The 22,539-nt window shown below is 52.2% G+C and overlaps 1 protein-coding gene across 11 annotated transcripts in view; it reads left to right on the top strand.

Moving 5' to 3' along the window:
• CIITA (class II major histocompatibility complex transactivator) overlaps positions 1-22,539 on the top strand; it is a 46,384-nt gene that overhangs the window by 3,975 nt on the left and 19,870 nt on the right. For 5 of the 11 annotated variants that reach the window (XM_045462188.1, XM_045462180.1, XM_045462179.1 and 2 more), the window contains exons 2-5: positions 19,501-19,644; positions 19,861-19,956; positions 22,185-22,247; positions 22,429-22,503. In XM_045462188.1, the coding sequence (XP_045318144.1) occupies positions 19,501-19,644; positions 19,861-19,956; positions 22,185-22,247; positions 22,429-22,503 (378 nt within the window). Of the gene's footprint in view, positions 1-4,070; positions 4,275-4,300; positions 4,326-5,578; positions 6,132-7,163; positions 7,246-17,516; positions 18,027-19,500; positions 19,645-19,860; positions 19,957-22,184; positions 22,248-22,428; positions 22,504-22,539 lie in introns of those variants that run through there. The other 6 variants (XM_045462186.1, XM_045462182.1, XM_045462187.1 and 3 more) reach the window with 6 other exon arrangements.

Raw genomic sequence — 22,539 nt, 5'->3', positions numbered from 1 at the left:
TTCTTCATCTTGAAAATGGGAGTGAGGATATAAAGCTCCCAGGACTATAGTGAGGGTTAAATGAGACGGTAGCTGGAGACTATCCGAGGCAGTGCTTGGCATTAGACAGCTAAGTCTAGTGGGGAGGCAGCGGGGAGGTTGGCACAGGGAAGAATAACCCAGGGGTTTGAGGTGCAGAGAAAACAGTTGTGTTTAGTCTCACTGGGGGGGGGGGGGCACAGAACATCTGGACACCTATCCCACGCCGAGTGCTTGCGGGCTGTGTATATCTGAGAAATGCATCACTGTGCCCCCACCGTTGGGCTGGCACATGGCTAATCGCATGGTCTCCTCCCTCAGCCTGGTCATGGCTCTCTAGTTCCAAGGGGGTAGGGCTGTGAGCACTTTCTGGAACCCCGCTGGGCCTCAGTTTCCAGCACTTGTAAAATGGAGGCGATAACAGTACCCAGGGTGGTGCCCTAAGGGTTCCGGGACCTCAGCGAACCTGGGGCAGATGCATTTCCCGCAAGAAGAGAGCAGACTCGGACTCACCAGCCTCAGTGGTGTTTGGGGAGCGACAGCCCCGAGGGGTGCATCAGGGTGACAGCCACCCCGGGGTTTGTGAATGGAGTGTGGGCACAGCGGTGCCTTTGGGCAAGCGTCTCGAGGCTGCAGGAAAGTCCCAGCCCCCGGTTTTATCTTTGATTATTTCCTTTGGCGTTCTTTTGCTTGGAGTTCTCTGTTTTCACAAGGCGCTATTTTTGTGCACCAGGACTCTGTTCTAGGAACCGAGGAACCAAGTCTCCCTCTAGGATATTGTGTGATTTATTGGAAAGGGAGGGACATGCCTCAGGCTGCCAGATTTCTCTCCAGCCTCCTTCCCCATTTGGCCCTGAGCATGCGACAGCCACCAGCACCCAGGCCTCAGAGAGGAGGGGCGCAGTGCCCTCCCGCCCTCCTCTTTCCTTTCCTTTCCAGACCCGCTTCTGCTCTGATCCTGTGCCCCCTGGGAGGAGACGTGTTGGCAAGAACCGCTGCTCTCCTTTCGTGGGGGGAGCGGGGCGGCTCCACAGCCACGTAGATGCGCTTCACCTTTATCCCCAGGAGTCAGGAAGATGACACTTCCCCATGGGTTTTCCCAGGCTGACCTTTGGCCTGTTCCGTACCCTGCTTGGCTCTAAGCCTAGCGCCTGACCCAACCGGGGACCGTTTCTGTTCTCTGTTACCTTAAGCAGCTTACCTGTGTCCTTACCTAGTCTCTATTCATCTCTCCGGCCACCTGCCCACCCACCTACCCGCCTGTCCTCCAACTTACCTGGTCCACAGAACCACCTACCAATATCGGCTTCCCAATCCAGCAACTTAGATCTAGAACCCACTTATATGCACTTGTCAGTTTATCTGTTCTTTTATATTTTCATGTATTAACTTACTCACCTGCCTGCCTATCAACTACTTGTATATTTACCCACGAACGGGCCTGCATTCTCATGCACTTTCCTACCTGTCCAATTTGGATACCTATCAGTTTAGTCATATTTATTCACCTGCGTTTCTATTGACCTCTTTTCCCTGCTTCCTTCCATCCTTCCTTTCTTCTTCCTTAATCACTGTTTTTGCACCTGCTAGAGATTATGGTGGTCACCAAAAAAGCATAAAAGGCACTTACAACGTAGGAGAGGGGGCCCGTCACTGTTTGGAACTTGAACCTGCCTGGATCGTTCAAATCCAAACTCCATTCCTTCATTCAAACAATCTTGGGATGGTGTGACTTTTAAAAAAAAAAAATTTTTTTAATGTTTATTTATTTTTGACAGAGAGAGAGAGAGAGAGAGAGAGCAGGGGAGGGGCAGAGAGAGAGGGAGACACAGAATCCGCAGCAGGCTCCAGGCTCTGAGCTGTCAGCACAGAGCCTGACGTGGGGCTCGAACCCATGAACCGTGAGATCATGACCTGAACCGAAGTCGGATGCTCAACGGACTGAACCACCCAGGCGCCCCGGGGTTATGTGACTTTTCAGTTAGAAAATAAAACACTCTGACCTTATTGGAGGCAACCAAGTCTATAGTTATGAAATAGGAAGATGCTTTGCCAAAAACGTGGCCACAAGGTTGCTAAAAAAAGAATAAAGTATAAGATCTTTGTTAGCTGGATGGGTGATGAGGGCAGAAACTCAGGCCTTGAAGGATGGCTCAAAGGAAGGCAAGAGCTCAGTCCTGGCTGGGACCTTGCTAGAGCAGTGGTACCCTCAGTGGTACGATGGCAACCTGCCAGCGGCTCTTCTCGTTGTTTCCACTGCCCCTGCCCACATCCAGGGCCCAAGAGCTCCTGGCTGGGCAGGCACGACAATGGCTCCTCCCTGGTGTCGATAGCTGAGGCTCTCCTTGTGCTCATCTACAGCCTGTGGCATCAGCCGATCGTGCAGGCTGGTACATATCACCACCTGGCTCAGAGACCTGTGTCGACACAGGCATGGCCAGATTCGGGTCTCGAGAGTGGGCCTGGAGGGCGGCAGGGAGGACATGGAAAGACCGGGTAGCAGAATTGAGATCAGACCAGGTGACAGACGAAGGCATCCACGCAGGCGCACCTCCAGCCTGACAGGACTCTCCTTGCGAGCTCGGCCCGGGCACGAAACCGATTCAGAACTGCCTTGGCCACGGCTGTCAGAACTGGCTGCTTCCGAGGGCAGGACAGGACTCCCATGAGTGGCCTCGAGACGACTGAATGCCCAGGGGTACCTCTCCCTTGGCATCAGGTCATGGGAAGATGAGACTGCTGGAGATTTCTAATATCTGTCACGTCTATTTTATTAGCCTAACAAGGCAAGACCCTGTTTCAAATTGACTATTAGCATTTCCCGCTTGTCTGCCTACTTCCTCCCAGGGACTTCTGAAAGCAGTGACTGTTTGAAAATAATCACCCAACAAAGAAATTATTATCTTGATGTCATATGGGGGCAACGGAGGCCCACACAAGGGGTATCAGGGGTCCAAGGTCACACCCCTGCTAATAACAGCAGGGGCTTGACGCCCGCTCCTGGGACTCCCAAAGCAGTGCTCTTTCGGTAAAAACACAGGGGATGCTTTTCATGGCTGCCCAAACTTCCTTCGCTTCAGCACCACCCTGGTGATTCCGGCACACCCTCCATGCTGCCCTTTGCTTGGCAGGTATTTTTTCAAAGCACACGCCTTTTCTTTTTAATCCAACCGCGTTTTCCAAGGAAGGCTTATGTCCACCATAAAGGAAAAGAAAGGCCACCCTTAGAAGGTAACTACGGGACAGGAAGGCACAGCAGTGTTTACACAAGTCTGGCCAGATGCTATCTCTTCCTGAAGGCTTGAGGCTGGGGGCTGCGCTCTGTGAAACAAGGATTTCATGCATTTGAAGAGGTGTTAAGGACCTAATAGCCCCAGATGGAGACCTTCTCCTGGATGCCATCAGGAGCATGGGGAGAAGCTTGCAAGGACACTAACTTTCTCGGTGGGAGGGGGTGTGTGCGGAGAGGGGGGGGTGCGGGGGGGGGAGTCAGTGCTATTTACAACCGCATCTATGTGTCACCCCAAACCGTCTGGCTTGTAAACAGAGCACATTTGGGGTAGCATCCTTTTATGTGTAATTCATGTTCCAGTCCAACGTCTTGGAATAAAAATAATGAGTGGACCACTCACCATCTCCCAGGAAATTCAGGGCGATTTGGTGTGGGCGCGGGGTGGTAGAGGAAAGTGGAATCTGGGAAGTCTGCCGGACCCTAACCCTAACCCTAACCCCCCGCCCCTGCTCAGCTTGTCAGAACTGGCACCAGTGCTCCACCATGGTCACCATAATTTCAGACCGTCATTGTGTCAAATGTTCCCACCCCCCCACCCCTTCAAGAGACAACTCTCAACCTCCTACAGTCACCCCATTACCCCATTTGGTCCACAACAAGGAACCGAAATTAACATCAGAGGCTAGGGGAGGGCTTAAGGGAGTGTGGGCAAATTAGAGAGTTTTTAGCCTGAGAAATCTGACAGCTGGATGCCGTTTCATAGGGGGAGAGTTTTCTGTGGGTCCCTTGCTGGCTTCCTTTGCATGCTGGCTTAGGTTTGGCGGTCTGGGACTGGTGTGCGGGGGGATAAACTCGAGATGAAGCTGTCTGCCCCTGACCTGGGCATTCAGAGGCATCCCTGGGCAGGCTGAGGGCACCAGGCGGGGCTGCCTGACTCCGGGAGAGAGGCTGCCTCACTGCGTTGCCCAGACCATGCGTTGCCTCGCTCCACACCCTGCGGGGTCCTACCTGCCAGAGCCCCAAGGTAAAAAGGCTTGTGGAGGAAGTTGGGGCTGAGAATGCTTCTCGATTTAGGGTGAGGCCATCTTGGAACTGGGGGACGGGGGCGGAAAGAGGGGCCTTGGTCCCGTCGGGGCTGTTGGAAAAAGTGAGGCAGTTGGCTATTTCCTCCCACTTGAGGGACATTCAGATCGGCCCAGGTGCCTGGCACGTGAGAGTGCTTTATCAGGCTGAAGTGGTTCTCAAGGGCCAGTATTTGGGAGGCGTGTTGTTAGCTCTCAGCATCGAAGGCCTGGCTCAGCCAATCACAAGGTCCTCGCTCTACTAGGTAAATGCTGAGGGGTGCTCTTGAAGGACAGGATCCCTGCCAGACCGCACCCCATCCCTCGGGGAAGCCAGGAAACCGAAGCCAGGGGGCTGGCAATAGCCAGGCGCCTGGACAGATGCTACCCGCGCCCCAGTTTCCAGACTGTGTTTGGGGGAAGAAGTGGGGGATGAGAAAGAGCGGGAGGGAGACCCCAAAGCACAGATATCTGGCGCCAGCTCTGAAGTCAGCACGGCGTGTGTGAATCCCAGCTGCATCGCTGGCGGGGTGCAATGTGACTCAGAACATGTCACCAACCTTCTCCGGGACTGTTTCCCTGGGCTGTTAAAATAGAAGGGGAGGGGCGCCTGAGGTCTCTGGTTAAGTGGTGACTGCGGCTCGGGTCATGATCTCGCGGTTCGTGAGTTCGAGCCCCGCGTTGGGCTCTGTGCTGACGGCTCTGAGCCTGGAGTCTGCTTAGAATTCTGCGTCTCCCTGTGTTGTTGCTCCTTCCCCACTCGTGGTCTCTCTCTCTCTCAAAAATAAATAAAACTTTTAAAAACTTTTAAAAATAGGAGAAGGGGAAAACTCTATGATGGCCGGGGGGTATAACAGTGGAGGGTAGCAGGGTCTATCTGGCACACTGCCTGGTACACTGTAGGAACTAAATGTCATCGTAGGAGCCCAACAGTATTGGTGTCGCTGCTGCGTGTTTGAGAGGGGCGGGACTGCCTCCCTCAGACACCGCTGAAATGTGTGGCTTTCTCTGAACCCACGCTCTGATCAGTTTTCCAGCTCTGTTGAATAGAGCTTGTTGGGTGTTTTGCTAGGGAAGGAGAGGTCAGAAGTCACCTTGACTCACCCCCCTCAATTCCAGACAGGAAATCCAAGCCTGGGAAAGGAGGTGACCTCCCCAAGGTCTCATGGTGGGTGGAGCTGGTGTCCAAGACCTCTGGAGGAGGAATGGGGAAGGCTGGTCCATGAGGGGTGTGGCGAGGAAGGCCGGTCCGTGAGGGGAGGCAGGGGTGCTGAGGTTCAGTGTCCAGCCCTTTAAGTTCCCGGAGGAGGAGTTTCCTCTTTCTTCTCAAGGGCATTTGGCTTCCCAGGCGTGAATGGCTCAGGGAGCAAGTGTCTGAGTCCCCGTGTCCTGCGAGGGTCTCTTGCCACCTTCACAGCTGGGCTGAGCTGGAGAGAAGGCCGTGTAAAAGCGAGGGGAAGCGAGGGGAAGAGGGAAGGGCTTGCAGATTTCATGCAAGTGGGCGCCCGCTCCCCTCAGGCAGGGGACTGCCCATTTCCAGGAGGCGACAGACGCTCTGGGAGTGCCCAGGAGTGGAGGGATGCAACCCAGGCGCTTCAGAGAAAGCACGTGGTGGGTGCAGCAGGGGGAGGCGTGGGTGCCTGCTTACTCCCCAGCTTGGCTCAAATCCTGAGTTGCAGAGAGAAAGTGAAAGAGAAAAGGGCGGCTGCAGGGGGTGAGGTGGGGTGGCTGGGTAACCGATCTGCCCCAGTCCGGCCGCAGCTCCAGAGCTGGCAGGAGGGCGAGGCCGCTGGCAGCCAGTGGGAGTCCGGGGAGCAGCGGTAGGTGACCAGGGTCCCCTTGCACCCCTAAAGTCGGCCGGGCAATCGAGGCTCAGAGGCTGGCAGCTACTTTCCTGAGGCCGCACAGCAAGGCTGGGAGGAGGGAGAAGGGAACGTGCAGAGTGTGGGCCCCGAAAGTCCTGTTTCCAGCATCTGTGGCCGGGAAGGCAGGGACGGGAGTGCAGACGGGAGCTGAGTTTGGTGCCGGTACCCAGAGCGCGGGGGGCGCAGGGAGCGCGGGTGGGGGGGCGTGGGGGGAGTGGGGGGTGTGGTGGGGTGCAGGAGGGGCGCAGAGCTGAGCCCGGCACGGGCACCAAACCCGCGCCACATGCGCTGTCTGTGCGTCCTAGAATCCGTAGAGGCGCGTGGGGATGCGCGCCGCGCTGAGGGGGACGCAAGGCTTTCCCTCTACGGGGGGCCCGGGGGCCGGTCTGCCCTTCCCTGAGCCTCACTTTTCCAGCTGGATCGGCTCAGCGAACTGACTCAGGAGTCCACGTTTCAGGCCCTCCTGTGGAGTGCCCTGCGCAGGGAAGGGCTGTGGGGAGCCCGACCTTTAGCGGAGCCTGCTGGAGAAATCCTCACCTCTGTCATCCGAGAAAAGGAGACAAACTGAGAAAGAACAAAGCCCTTTATTTGAAGGTCTCAGAATTGCAATTCGGGGAGCACAGAGAAGTGTTCTTGCTCATGTGGGGAAAGCCCGGGGGTTTTGTGGGAAAGAAGGAGGGGTTATGATGTGCTTGAGGTAAAGAACAGGAGAGAGAGAGAGAGAGAGAGAGAGAGAGGGAAACTCTCCTGATTTGGTGTGGAGCAGCTGAGCCGTTTCTGATTAGAATCTTAGGATTTTGTTGGTACCATCGGATGAAACTATGCGTTGTAGGTGTTAACTTTACTGCCCCCACAGGATCCGGACGGCAGTTGTCTTTATTAACATTTCCACGAGCAACTGCTTGTGAAACCCTTGCCACTTGTGGCCCCGGTCAGGAGTTCCTTAGCCAGAAAGGAACACGGGGGCTTTAAAATGCAGTCTCTTAGGTCCGGAAACGTGACACAATTCCTGGCCTCGCTCTGATCATCTCGCGCGAGGGGTGCAGTGTTCCGGGACTGCTTTAACAAGGTTGGCATCTCATTCTCACCTTGGGGACTTGAGCCACGCCTCCCAACCGGAGGAACCAAAAAGCCTCAGAAAAGGGGGTGTCTCCGGGGTCCCCAGAATGCCAGAATTGGAGCTGTCACGTCTAGCTCCGTCCGGGACCCTCAAAGCCCACAGCTGTGTTCTGAGTCCCACACTCCCCCCCCCCATCCAAGGTGACACAGGGTGGGGGTTGGAACCCAGAGGTCCACAGAGCTCCACGGCACCCCCACAACACCCCACTCGCATTTGCCGCCTGGAGTCCCTAACTTTGGCAGGACGCCTTCCCTCTGCGAAGTCCCCCCTCCACACCAGCCAAGAAAAGAAATACTCCCGGCGGATCAGAAGTTTAAGGAAATGGGTGGTTCTTGCTCTAAGGCTTGGTGGAACGGTGGGGAGAGAGGGGGAGAGCCCAGCAAGGGATCACCGTCCAAACCCCAGGCTGCCTTAGGCAAGGACCTGTCTCCAAGGTCCCAGGATGTACAATGGAAAGATCCTCAGAGAGAACTGAGCCAAGGGGTCCCCGGCTTCCTGCACAAGGAAATCACCTGAGAGGCTGTTTAGTGTGTAAGTCCCACCCCCCAAGGCTCCACTGGCTGGGCCTGTCCTAAACTGTTTATTTGGGTGACTCCTATGTCAGAGGTCCGGAGGTCATACAGGCATTGAGAGGCATTGAGTGATCCACACCCTGTACTGTCATCATGTTACAAAACCACGGGGACTTCCCCCGGAGGTTTTGTCAAAGGCCACATAGTAGAGTCAAGATTTGAACCCAAGACTGTGGAGAGCCCAGGCACTGGACTACAGTGGGAGCCTCTACAAATGCAGGGCAGGTCCTGGGTACTCAGAGAGAGTCTTGGTGATACAACAAAGTCTGTCTGATGGCAGGGACCTGGTTTTACCTCTTGAGACCTCAGCACCTGGTACTTTGTGAAGAGTAGTCAGGAAATTAACAAAAGAACTCAACACCAAGGCCTGGGGTCAATCCCGGGCAGTCAGGGAAGTGACCTGAAGAGGAAGGGGAAGCTCCTGGAATTGACTCTCAGATTTGCCATCAGTCACCTTGAACAAATGACTTCCCTCTCGGAGGTTCATCCGTAAGATAGATAAAACAAACAGCACTGTTGGGGGCGCCTGGGTGGCTCAGTCGGTTAAGCGTCCGATTTCGGTTCAGGTCATGATCTCACCGTTCCCGAGTTCGAGCCCTGCCTCGGGTTCTGGGCTGACAGCTCAGAGCCTGGAGCCTGTTTCCGATTCTGTGTCTCCCTCTCTCTCTGCCCCTCCCCCGTTCATGCTCTGTCTCTCTCTGTCCCAAAAATAAAAAAAAATAAAAAAAAATAAAAAAAAATAAACATTAAAAAACAAACACCACCAATAACAACAACAACAAAAACAAAGAGCACGGTCTTGGTCATTGACTGACATGCACAGAAGTACTTTGGAAAAACCACCAAAGACTATGCCTGTGCCAGGAGTAACCATTCTAGCTTCTGGAGGAATTGCACGGAATGATCTGAGGGGAAGTTGTGGGCTGAAGGGAGGTTTCCAGACTTGGAGGCATATGTGATGGGTGGTCCAAAGACGGTTCTTAAAGAGGTATTACCTGACGCTGGTTCTCGTGGAGTGGAGATGGTTGCTTTCCTGATTCTTTTTCAAGCCTTCTTCATTTTTGTGTGTAGCTGTCTTTGGCAACACTCATGCTTGCTGATGTTTCTTGTTAACAGAACAACAGAACAGTAGAGCAGTTGCCTTTATTTTGATAACATTGTTTTGTTTTCAGTGGCAAGGATAGATCCCCCCTGTGTCCCCCACCATGGGAGGTAGTGATAAAGTTTCCTTTTTTTTTTTTTTTTTTTTTTCAACGTTTATTTATTTTTGGGACAGAGAGAGACAGAGCACGAACGGGGGAGGGGCAGAGAGAGAAGGAGACACAGAATCGGAAACAGGCTCCAGGCTCTGAGCCATCAGCCCAGAGCCCGATGCGGGGCTCGAACCCACGGACCGCGAGATCGTGACCTGGCTGAAGTCGGACGCTTAACCGACTGCGCCACCCAGGCGCCCCAAGTTTCCTTTTTTTTTAATGGTAACATAAAATTTACCAATGTGACCCCTTTTTTTTTTTTTTAATTTTTTTTTTTCCAACGTTTATTTATTTTTGGGACAGAGAGAGACAGAGCATGAACGGGGGAGGGGCAGAGAGAGAGGGAGACACAGAATCGGAAACAGGCTCCAGGCTCCGAGCCATCAGCCCAGAGCCTGACGCGGGGCTCGAACTCACGGACCGCGAGATCGTGACCTGGCTGAAGTCGGACGCCCAACCGACTGCGCCACCCAGGCGCCCCAATGTGACCCCTTTTAAGTTTACAGTTCAGCTGCGTTACATGTATTCATACTATTCCACAACCATCACCACCATCCATCTCCAGAACCTTCTCATCACCCCAAACTGACTCCCCGTTCCTCTGGCAACCGCCCTTGTATATTCTGTCTCTACGAATTCGACGACTTCAGGTTCCTCCCATGAGCGGAATTATACAAAATTTGTCCTTGGGTGACTGGCTTCTTTCATTTAGCCTATCTTTCACGTTCATCCATGTTATAGCAGGCGTCAGTGTTTTATTCCTTTTTATGGCCACATAATAGCCCGTGTCTGGATGGACCACGTTGGTTTTATCCATTTGTCTGTCGACGGACATTTGAGTTGTTCCTACATTTTGTCTATCATGAATAGTGCGCGACAAACATTCACGTGCCGGTACGTGTTTGATTTCCTGACTTCAATTCTGGAAAGTTTTCTTTCATTTTTTTTAAACGTTATTTATTTTGAGAGAGAGAGAGAGAGAAAGAGAGTGTGCGTGTGTGCATTCCGCCGCACGCGGGCGAGCGGACGAGGGGCAGAGAGAGAGGGAGGGAGAGAGGGAATCCCAAGCGGGACGTTGTCAGCGCAGAACCTGACCTGGGGCTCTGTCTCACCAACCGTGAGATCAGTGACCTGAGCCGAAATCAAGAGCCGGAATGCTTCACCGACGGAGCCACCCGGGCACCCCAGGGAAAGTTTTCTTTTAAAATAAATGCTTTCGTTTTTTTTTTTTTTTTTAAAGGCTATTTCAAGGAAAATACAAAGGTAAATTATAGAACAGATGCTTTGCAGAGGTGACCAAACAAATTGTAAAGCTGGCTGATGAACACCCAAGGTTTGGGAGACTGGGTTAGTGCAAAGGCTTGGTAGCTGTTGTAACAATCCGGGCTGTGGGGTTGGGGGCTGCTACCTCAAGGAGACGGCTGCCGGGGGGCTCTCGGAAGGAAAACTGGAAGAACCGAGGAAGGGTTCATACCGATTCCAGGGTTCTCGGCTGGGGAGAAGTGGAAAGGTGGCAGAAATGGAGATTCTGGAAGGTTCACCTGCCGGGAGGAGAATCGCAGGCTTCCCAGTGTTCAAAAAAAGTCACAGAAGCTGAGGGTCCAGGGTTTTCTTGGCAAGTGGAAATTCAGGCTGCCTTGAAAATAAAACCTATCTTAATTCCTGCGCGGCAAGTGTGCGCGTCAGAGGGCCGGAGCGGGTGCTCGTTGAAAAACACAGAACCCCTGGGAAAAACGAACAAACAAACAAACAAACAACAGAGCCTCTGGGAGTCAGGTCCGGGTTGCTGTGCGTTCAGCGTCCTTTCCAGGCAGTTTTGATTCGCAGCCAGGCCTGCCAATTGCATATCTCGGGGGTCAGAGCCTGGCAGGCAGGGCTGGCCTGTGATTCATCTCAGTCTGGCACTGGCTTAGGTGCCGTGTTAGGTCAAGCTGAGGGTCAGGCCTGGAGCTGAGGGCTTGGCTTTGCTGATTCTTGCCCCCCTCCTCTTCCCAGGACCTGGCTCGGGTTGTCTTCCTTGGAAAAACCGGTCGGACTCCTTTCCAGGTCATTAACGGCAGCAGCTAAGAATGTTGGGGTGTACAGAGGGAAGGCCACCCGGAGGCAGGAGAGGCCGGCCAAGCCAGAAGGGGACTTGAGCTCTGGACAAGCACTGATCACCCCTTGTCCCCCAGCTGCAGCCGGGTCTCCTGCCTTCTTCTCCCGGGTCCCCTGGGCCCTTCGCCCCCAGTAACCGTGCCATTTACAGGCACGTGCACCAGCCGAGGTATCACTTGAATCCCCAAAATTTTCCAAGTCATGATGAGGTGAATGTCCTTGGGGAGAGAGGCAGAGAAAATATGTGCCTTTCACCTGAGCTCTCAGAGGCAGTCTCTGGGGGGTCCTTTGTGGGGTTCCGTGTGATTTCCAGCCCCCACTTGCTGAAGAACAGAATGAGCTGGGTTCAGGTGAGGTTCCTAAGGAAGCGGACTCCGAAATGGAGATTTGCACATGTGGGGGGTTTACTGCGGACATGTGAGGTGTGGGAGAGGGCAGAGGCAGGATGGGGCAGAGGGAGGTTGGGGCTGCTGTAAATCTCGACAGAAGGTCCAGCACGCTGAAGCCGGGATAGCCTTTGGCGTTCCTGCAGATTGAGGCACGGACCAGACCTTTGCACCCCGATGGGACCTGTCATTGGATGTGGGCTCCGCTTGGAAAGCGGATGTGACTTGGAGCTATTCCCAGAGCTGTGAGCCCCTTGCCCTCCGGCAGCTGGTAGGTGGGCACCTCGACCTCAAGAGGCTGATCTGAGCAGCTCGCCATAGTATCTGCCCTCCCGGTTGAAATGGTCAAGTCCGACTCTCCAGAGGCCAAGGTCTAAACTTCCGTCCGGAGTCGCCTTGAACTGTATTCTTTGTGGCGCCCCCCTTGGGGAGGGAAGGTTGTGGGCCCTCCGTCCCCTTTAAGCACCTCCCCTGTTCTGAGATTTGCCTTCAAAGGCATTCGAGGTGTATTCTTGCGCTTGTAGGGGTCGGCTAGGCTGCTTTTTCTCCCGGGTGTGACTCTGCACTTCTGGATTTGGGATCTCAGAGCTCATTCTCCTTCTGACTGTTTTGCTCTCTACTACGTTATTAAGTTCCACCTGCATTGCTCCGTGTGCGTGCGGCCTGTTGCTTCTTTATTTTTAAATTTAAAAAAATGTCTATTTGTGTTTGAGAGAGAGAGAGAGAGAGAGAGAGAGAGAGACAGAGCGCGAGCAGGGGAGGGGCAGAGAGAGAGGGAGACACAGAATCCGAAGCAGGCTCCGGGCTCTGAGCTGCCAGCACAGAGCCCGACGTGGGGCTCGAACTCACGGACCTCAAGATCATGACCCGAGCCGAAGTCGGTTGCTCACCGGACTGAACCACCCCGGCGCCCCGTGGTCTGTTGCTTCTGATCAGGGCATCACCATCCAGGGAGTGCCGTGGCTACTTTTTACTGTCCCTCCCTCAGCAGCGGACACCCGGATGGCCTCCACACTCTGTCACCACAAACAGTACAGCGCGTCGTCCGGTGGGTGTCTCCGTGGGGCCACGGGAGCATTTCCTTGGGACGTCTGTGCCCAACCTTGAACTGGAAGGTTGTAGGATCGCCACATCCTTAGGTCTTCTAAGTGGTGCCGGGTTGTTCACCAGGGTGGCCGCGCCAGCCCGCTCCTCCCCGCAGCCTTTGGCGTTTCCTGGCTTTCTAATTTTGGCCAGTCGCACACTGTCAAGTGATGCCTTGCTGTTTCTATTTTGGAGCACTTTCTGGATAGGTCACTTGAGACAAGACACAGCAGCCTAGTGACATAGACGCCGTGCCAACCAAGGGCAGTAGATTTCGCAACCAGGAGAGGCTCAGTGACTTACTTACGTGAGGTCACGCAGTTAGTGGGGGGACTGTGATTTGAACCCAGAGCATGCGCTCTTAACCACCGTATTACCATTATCATGTTTTCTCTCCCTCTGAAGATGGAATCGGAGTCTCGATTGCAAGCTTCTTGGCAGGGACTTTGTTTTAAACCTGTTTTGGGGGAGTGCCTGGGTGGCTCAGTCGGTTGAGCGTCTGACTTCGGCTCAGGGCATGATCTCACGGTCCGTGGGTTCGAGCCCCGCATCAGACTCTGGGCTGACAGCTCAGAGCCTGGAGCCTGTTTCAGATTCTGTGTCTCCCTCTCTCTCTGCCCCTCCCCTGCTCGCGCTCTGTCTCTGTCTCAAAAATAAATAAACATTTAAAAAATTTTTTTTTAAAAAACCCCTATTTAGAGCCCCCAGATTTATTTATTTATTTTTTTTTTTGGGTAGGAGATGCTTAGTAAATCAATGTTTTACAGATTTGGAGGGGGGAAAAGTGCAGCCTGTCTTTTAGAGTTTCTCTGGAGGTCTGCAAGCCGTAAGAGAAGAGGAACTTGTTTGATCTGTTAGCCCCACAGAGATACAGACTAGGGGCTGGTTGTGGCAGATAAGTAACCCCAGGCTCCTGGCTTCATGCCACCCTCTGACCTCCGGAAGCAGATTGTCCTGAAGACGGGCAGCAAGGTGGTCCGGGGTGGGGGGGTTGGGGGGAACGCAGAGGGGAAAGGCTGACAAGCCACGAGCAGTCTAGAATCCCCAAATGCCTCGGCTGAGTTGTGTCCACACCCACTAGGGCTCGGAGGGGGCTGGAGGTCAAAGGCGAAGCCGGAATGGAATGCCACATCGTTAGACACAGTTAGAAGATTTTCCATTCCTTCCTCTGGAGAAGTAGAGTCAATGTACAGGGACGTATTTTTTCTTATGTTCTTTTATCACAGGGCAGAGCAGCGCTGAAGATTTTGGGGTTAGCAGAGGTGCCCCTTTCTCCCTCTCGATGCCACCTTAAACCCCCAAGGACACACCCCCCCCCCTTTTCTGCGAAGAAAGCATCTGATAAACTGAGTCTAGCCTCATTGTCATTGCCTGTCAAATGACTATAATAATACCTCCTTCCCAGACAATTAAAACAGGATAATACGTAGAGAGTATCCAGCACAGCCCCAAACACAAAACAGTCTCCCAGCAGCAAAGGACCGTGACGCTGGCGGATGGGAGAGCCGTATACAGTGGATGTGAAGTTACTTAAGTAGGAGTTAGAACAGTTTGGCCATACTTGATTTCCCTCGGCCGGGGGGAGAGAGAAATGCATTTATTTTAGACACCATTTTGGGGCGTGCGGTCTTTCAAAACCTGTGGTGTTGTACAAAGTGGGGACAGAAGTGAGCCCCCAAAGGGGCTTTTGGTGGCAAAAAGGTTAGGAACTTTTTCTCAGGTTGGATGTGGAAGGTGGTGGCCCAGGTCGGGGGGGGTGGGTGGGGGGAGGGCGAGCTCAAAGAGGACCTTCTAAAAATACTGCTCGTTTACCAAAAAGACACAGACCACTTCTCTGCTGTGCCCCAGACAGCTCCTCAAAAGGAGAAACCATCATGCCACCCACGCCTACTTTCACCAGGCGAGGGCACCTCCCCGGGGCGGCTGGGGACCAAGAGTGACTCGAAGGGGCTGTGACTTGGGAGCCAAGCAGTTGGTTCAGATCCCAGATCACTAGCCTGTTTCTTTACCCAAGAAACGGGAATATGGATCGCCAACGTGTGTGCTAGACTGAATGGGATGAGGTCTGCACATCATGGCATTTGCTGCCTGGCATTCGGCAGGCACCTGTGAATTCTAGTGACGCAGCACTTTTATGGAGGGAGAGAGCCTGCTGCATGCAGGAACATGCTGAAGCCTGGGGATCAGTGAGCTAGACAGGGCTAGGGCCTGTAGACAGGGCTCCTGCCCTCGCAGAACTCCTGGCCTGTATGATCTGCCCTGGGGACTCTCGGGGACTGAAGGGGACTCTCTCCTCTGCAGTGGGGTGATTTGAGCCATCTCTGTCCCCAGTCCCCTCTAGAGTGGCACTTTGGGGGAAAGAGTCCAATTAGGGGCCTCTGAAGCACTTCCTAAACATCTAGAGGCCTAGGGAACATAGTTGTGGGAATACTGGGAGGTCCCAAGTCAAGATGTACGTAGATCTTGGCATGAACGGGAGGCTCTATGGATTTGGGCGACTAGACTCTTGGGACTGAGTCCCAGCTCTGCAGTGTCCCAACACGATGGGATTCCTTTGCCCGTGGGCCTCCTGTAGGCCTCTGAGACCCCTCTTGGCCTTTCACTGGTCCCACTAGGGAAGTGTCATTATCCCGATCAAGTAGTGGGAAAATTGATCCTCAGAGAGGTTAAGTCACCCACTTAATGCCTCCCAGCCTTGATTCAAACTCAAACCCTCCACCCAAGTGACCAAGGACAAGCCATGTCACCGAAGTTTTGAGTATCCTCCTCTATCAAATGGGCATTAATACTCCATCCTGCCTTCTCCCTAGAGCTCTTTGGAGCTCAGATGTAGGGGTAGGGGTGGAGGCAGAAGCCCACTGTGAACTGCAAACCCCTGTCCACTCAAGATAAAGTGCATCCGGTGCATGGTTCGTGCTGGGGTAGCAGGAAGGGAGGTGCTAAGGCGTGTGTCGAGAGTGTCTAAGAGTAGATGTCTTCCTGTCTGGGCTTAGCCAATGACACAGAGTTTGGATGACTTTTCTCCCAGGCACCTTCTCAGAGGTAGTGATGGGGGACATGAGCAGACCTCCCAGGTCCCACTGCTGGCCGTGGGGCTTTCTAGTTCCTGTGGGGTCCGTGGGGTCTCCTTGAGTCAAAGGACAGAAAGCTTGGCTTCCCCACGTGGTGACTTAGGCAGGAATGAAAGACAAAGAGTCCCTTTGTCCACCTCACAGAGGTTAGAAGCAAATTGATAATAATAAGGACGACGGTAACGATGGCGATCACCCACGTTGTGCGCACCACGCATGCGCCAATACCCTTCTAAGCCACAATTCACTAAGGGCCTACTAAGGGCCAGTCACCTTTCTGAGGGCTTTACGAGAATTAGCTCACCTGATCCTCATGGGTGACCAATTATTGTTCCCATTTTACAGATGAGGAAACTGAGGCTCCGAGAGGTTTATACAATGAACTTGCCCAGGTTGTGGCGAGTTGGTAGGTAGGAGTGGTTTCAGATGCAGGCCGTTTGACTCCAGAGCTCACACAAGTTGGCTTTTTATCTCTTCTGTCAGGTGTATTTCTCTGGTGTTTGAAGGCATTTGGTGTCGCTGTCCAAAGTTTGGTGCTGAGTCCGTCAATAAGTGAGGCTGGGTTAAACTTCTCCTGGCTCCTCCCTTCTGCACTCCCTGCCATCACCCATCTGTGATAAGACCTGGTCCCTATTCCTAGGCCTAGATATGATCAGGGCTGTGAATTGAATGGGAACGTTTCAATTTGCAGGAAAGAGCACTGGACTGAGAGTCTTGTTCTGGGGAGGGACAGGTGCAGGCTCGGCCGGAGACAGGCTGTAGGACACTGTATGAGTTATGTGCCTTCTCAGGGTCTCATTTCCTCAGCAGAGTGAAGGAGGTTGAACTTGAAGGCCCCTGGCAGACCTGTTTGTTACCCTGTGAAAAAACAGTTTTGGTAACTTGACCAAAGTCACCCAACTCAGTCGTGAAATTACTGGGCTCAGTCCAGAGCTGTTGTCGCCAGGTGACTCCACTGCCTGGAAAAAGAGGTGGATTGCTACGATATAAGCTGTCGATAAGTAGCCTGGATTGAAAAGGGGAAGAAGGCCGCAGGCAAGATTTAAGGAAGGAGTTCTTTTCTTACCTCCCCAGAGAGAACAGTAGATTTTTCTGTGTGGTTCTCAGGCCAACGTGCTGGGAGTGGTGGAATTCTACTCCCCCAACCCCCAGGCTTGGTCTCACGACAAGAAAAGGGAGGTGGCCCCATCTTTCAGTTCTGCTTCCTCCAGTCAAGGCTGGCTGGGCCTTTGAGGCAAGTCTGTTATGTTTGGGTTCCTGTTGGGTTATGATTGGGCTCCCACCCAACCCATTATCAACAGGCAGCCCCAGCCAGGGCCACATGTTGGACTGGAAAGGTCATTCTCTGTAATATCTGTGGTCTATATGGAGACCCTCTATAAGTGGTGAACGTTGTTAATGAGTCAAATGAAAAGAAGCAGCTGGAAGGTGTTGTGTTGGTGAGGTGTGTGTGTGTGTGTGTGTGTGTGTGTGTGTGTGTGTGTGTGTTTTCTCGTGGTCCTACCCTCTGCTGTCCTTCCCACTTGAACCCCACTTTCTTGTGACCCAGGCAGGGGCACTCAGAATGCTCTGTCAGGTCCTTTGGCCCTCAAGGCCATCTCTCCTGCCACCTCTTCCAAGAAACTGTGTCTGATTCTTTCAAGCAAGCACCTGCTTTTCATGAATAGGAGGTTGAATGGTGGCCACCAAAATATATATAGAACCAGCAAATGTGACCTTATTTGGCAAAAGAGTCTTTGCTGGTATAATTCAGTTAAGGCTCTGGAAATAAGATCATCCTGGATTATGGTGGATTTAGCTGGGCCCTAAATCCAATGACAGGTATCCTTTTAAGAGTTAGGCAGAAGATTTGAGACACAAAGAGAAGACGATGGGACCATTGAGGCAGAGATTTTAGTGATTCGGCCACAAGGTCACAAGTAAAGGAATGCTAACAGTTTCCAGAAACTTCAAGAGGCAAGGAGGGACTCTTCCCTAGAGCCTCCGGAGGGACCACGACTCAGCCAACACCTTGATTTTGGACTTCCAGCCCCCAGAACTGTGAGAGACTAAGGCTCTGTTGTTTTAAGCTCCTCAGTTTTATGGTACCACTTAGGCAGCTCTAGGAAATGAACCCTACATGGACTCATAGACCACTAGGAATGGGGCAGAAACCTGGAGCCACACAGACAAGGCTTCAGAGTGATGCTAGCCAGCAAGAACTGCGCATATCTGGGAGGCTACTTGGTGTCATCTGAACAATGGAGATAATAATGCTTATCTTCCAGGGTCAGTGTTTCGTTTGTTTTTATGGCTTTATTGGGAGGTAATTCACATACCGGACAATTAGCCCATTTAAAATGCACAATTCGCGGGCGCCTGGGTGGCTCAGTGAGTTAAGCATCAAACTGTTGATTTTGGCACAGGTTTCAGGGTTGTGAGATCGAGCCCTGCATCGGGCTCTGCACTGGAAGTGGAGCCTGCTTGGGATTCTCTCTCTCTCCCTCTCCCTCTGCCCCTCCCACACTCACAGGTGCTTTCTCTCTCAAAAAAAAAAAAAATCTAGAAAACTAAAATGCACAATTCAGTGATCTTTTTAGTATATTCACACAGTTGTGCAACCATCCCCACAGTCAGCTAAAGAACATTTTTGGCATCCCCCCAAAAGAAACCCCACCCTCATGGTCAGTTGCTCCCCAATTTTCTCCACAACTCTCTCCTAACCCTAGCCAACCACTAATCTACTTATCTGTAAATATTTGGCTATTCTGTACATTTCAGATAAATGGGAGTATACAATATATGGCTCTTTGTGTCTGACTTCTTTCACTTAGTATAATGTTTTCAAGTTTCATTCATGTTGTAGCATGTATCAGTACTTTATTCTTTTTTTATGGCTGAATGGTATTCCATTGTATGGATTTATCACATTTTTTAATTCATTCATTGGTAGATATTTGAATTGTTTCCATATTTTGGCTATTATGAGTTATGCATTTATGAACTTTCATATACGAGTTTTTATGTGGACATGTCCAGGGTATTTGGAAGATTGAATTGAAGTAATATCTAAGGTATCTGATACGCCCTTCACCAAACGAAGATTCCTAGAATCTGCCTCAACAGATTAGGAATTTTCAATTTACATATTAGGAAACTGAGGCACAGAGAGGAGCAGAGACTTGCTCAAGGTCACCCAGGGCAGTAGAGCATAACACTTAATCGCATATCCTTGCATCAGACTGTCCAGAACAAAATTCCAGCGCCCCTTGGACTTGGGTCATCTTATATAAGTCACTTCACCTCTCTGAGCCTGTTTATTCATCTGGAAAATGAGGATAGTAATAGCGGCTACCTCATATGGTTGTTGATGTGAGAATTGAATGTGCTAGCCCATGTGTCTGGCATATGGTAGGTGGTCTACAAATCTCAACTGTTGTCACTCATGGTAGCGCCATCTGTGGAACCCAAGACTCCTGGCTCCCAGGTGTAAGATGCCTTGAATCTAAATTTCCCCAGGCACATTTCCTGCATCATGGGCGTCTTCCCAGAGTGACCATAAGTTCCTCAGAGGAAGGAAATATAGCTTCCTCTTTCCACTGCCCTGAGCACGTAAGAGGTGACGAGTGAGCACCTCTGCTCACTTTCGTTGGCTCTCCCAAGCCCTGGCCCTCACCGAGTGACCCAGCTAGGAACTGTGGTAGGTTAACTGTCTACACCTTTCCAACACTCCATGCGATGACTGAACATGTCTTCCTTTCAGGCAGTGGGCAGTGTGCCGCCATGGAGTTGGGGCCTCTAGAGGGCGGCTACCTGGAGCTTCTCAACAGCAATGCTGACCCCCTGCAGCTCTACCACCTCTGTGACCAGATGGACCCGGCTAGAGAAGAGATTGAGCTCTGCTCAGGTGGGCTTTCCTCCCTTTGGCCCCTCCCAAGTCCTTCCTCACCCCCTCAGCCTGCAGTGGACACAGTTAGCCGGCAGGGGACGTTCTGGCTGCTGAGCTCTGGTCAGCACCACGGACAGCTCCAAACCGCTGGGCTCGCTCCCGGCCCCTCCCCGCCTCTCCTTCCATCCCCACCAGCCCTCTCTCCTGCTTCATCCAAGGGACTTTTCCCTCCAGAACCCGACATGGACACCATCAACTGCGAGCAGTTCAGCAGACTGTTGTGTGACATGGAAGGTGATGAAGAGACCAGGGAGGCTTATGCCAATATCGGTGAGGAAGCGTTCTGAACCCAGAAAAAGGCCAGTCGAGGGGAAGAGTTCCTGTTTCTTTTTTGTTAACCTCATCCATTCACCAAGAGCCGCAACAGGCCCCTCCCTCATAAATCAGGACCAGGGGGATGCAGACCAAGGGCTAGAAAACAGAGACTCCAGGGAAGAAGGGAGATGGAGAACAGCAAGGGAAATCGACCCCTTCGCTAGTAACTGTCAGGCAAACCGGATCTCACCTTTACATCCTCTCCCTCCGTATCTATACATTTTTTTTTAATGTTTACTTATTTATTTTGAGAGAGAGAGGGAGGGAGCAGAGAAAGGGCAGAGGGAGAGAGAGAGAATCCCAAGCAGGCTCTGTACTGCCAGTGCAGAGCCCAATGCGGGGCTCGAACCCACGAACTGTGAGATCATGACCTGAGCCGAAACCAAGAGTCAGGCGCTTAACCGACTGAGCCACCCAGGTGCCCCTCTATACCTTTTTATGTTTCTTGCCCTTCTTTCCTTCCTTCTACACAGTCCTTACCATGCACCACCCCCTTTCTCCCCAGCTCCTAAGCCAAACTACTCTAGTATTTGTCATATCTACCATCTGGGGGGTCCTTGTTACGTGCTCACACTGTGTGTGTGTTACTGCATTGAATCCTCACAGCGAAGGAAGTAGACATTATTAGTATCTCCACCTTACAAATGAGGAAACTGAAATTTAAAGAGGCGAAGCCGTGTACCCAAGGCTGCAGTAGAGATACTGATGGGCAGATGTGAGATTTAAACCTAGGTCTTTCTTATTTCAGAGTCTTTATTTTTAGCCACAAAAAGGAAAGTGTCTAGGGTGGGGAGGTTCTCTAAGGCTTAAGCTGAGAGGCTGATTTGCAGCTTTAAAAAGAGCTCTGCTTTCCGATAAGGGCAGAACTCTTTGGAGAGAGGTGTTGCCGTTGGTTCTGTTTTTGTTTTTTGTTTTTGTTTTTGTTTTTGTTTGTGTGTGTATGTGTGTGTGTGTGTGTGTGTGTGTGTTTTTAGAGGGGAGTAGGGTAAAGTCTCCCTCCTCAGCAAGATCACCACTATCCCATACAGAGGCTTTGTTGAATTAGAAAAAGGTGTCCCTTCTTCGGAGGATGCGGCCTCCATTTGTGCTCTTGCTGGGCACCCGGGTACAGTGAACAATCTGCACAACTGTTCGTTAGCGGCCCTTTTCCTGGCAACCCAAGAACCACAACGCTGAGCAGGTCTGTGCTCAGCATGAATGTGGCCAGTCTTCCCCCAGTGCACAGTTAATCCAGTAGCACACAAAGCAGCAAATGGAGAGGAGTGGTAACTGTGTGTGTCTCAGAAATTACAGAACTGAGAAGTCTGCCCACTTCCTTTCCGTCCTGGGAACTTACTTGAGGAAGCAGAAGTGTTTGGTGCTGAGGGCATTCATATTTCTTCACAACTGGAGGCACTGATGAAGCATTTGAGCATTCCTTAGGATTTAGGGGCTTTTCTGCTCGAGAGCATCTTCCCAGGAAGTGGAAGCGGCCAAAGCCAGGGAAGCAGAAGCTTCATCCAAGTCCGTCCCTTGAGTCTGTGGGCTTTCTCTGTGCTTCTAGAAGGCCATGCCCTGGCCTGAGCATGCAGTCATCTGAGCATCTTGGAATAGGTCTAGAAGAAGGCTTCCCTAGGTGCATAATGGGTATACTAATCACCTAATCACACCTGCCTCGTGGGATGTCTGAGGATTGGATGAGCTGCTTGGTGTAAAGTGTTGAGAAAAGGATTTTGCAAAGAGCACCTACGGTATGCTGGCTACCTGCGCGTGATGCCTTAACTCGGGGGTAGAGCCTCTAATCCAGACCACCCGTCCCTGGATTGTAGGCATCAGGCGTTCTCATCACGCAGATGAGGAAATGGAGTCCCCGAGAGGTTAAGTGATTGGCTCCAGTTTGCACAGCTAACGGGGCTAATGGGGGTGGAGCTGAATTTAAACTCAAAACCCTGTGACAACCGTACTATACTGCCCTGTACTACTTTATGGCAATAGGTGACTTTTCACGGGTGCGTATCATCCCTTCAGCGGGATTCAGAGCCCGGAAAGGTTCCGTGTCCCTTCGTTCGTGTGATCGTTCATTCTGCAAACACTGTGTGTGCCAAGCCCGGGGGGCCACCGTTCCTTGGCGCCTGCCCCAAGGTCTGGCACACAAGGCATGCAGAGAACTCATTGACCGACTGCCCTTTTCCCGATCTTGGCAGCGGAACTGGACCAGTACGTGTTCCAGGACTCACAACTGGAGGGTCTGAGCAAAGGCATTTTCAGTAAGTCGGGGGACTCTTGGTTCAGCCCGCGTCTCTTTCCTCCTTGTTCCTTGGGGAGCGTCGTAACACCTGACGGTCACCCTCTGAAGGGTGGTCAGATCCCGCCCCGATATAGGGACAGTGAAGGCTCACCTTGGACGCCCACTGACTGTATGTTGGTGTCTTGGGTTTTTCTCCAAAGTCGAGCATATAGGATTGGAAGAAATGATCGGCGAGAGTGTGGAGACGCTGGAGGAAAAGAAAAGTCAGAAAAGATGTAAGTAGGCCCCTCGCTGATCTGCCCTCAGCCTGC

Source organism: Leopardus geoffroyi, chromosome E3, assembly GCF_018350155.1.
Source record: "Leopardus geoffroyi isolate Oge1 chromosome E3, O.geoffroyi_Oge1_pat1.0, whole genome shotgun sequence".
Lineage (NCBI taxonomy): Eukaryota > Metazoa > Chordata > Mammalia > Carnivora > Felidae > Leopardus > Leopardus geoffroyi.
Note: the sequence above shows the minus strand (reverse complement) of the source record. Positions and strands in the feature narration are given on the sequence as shown.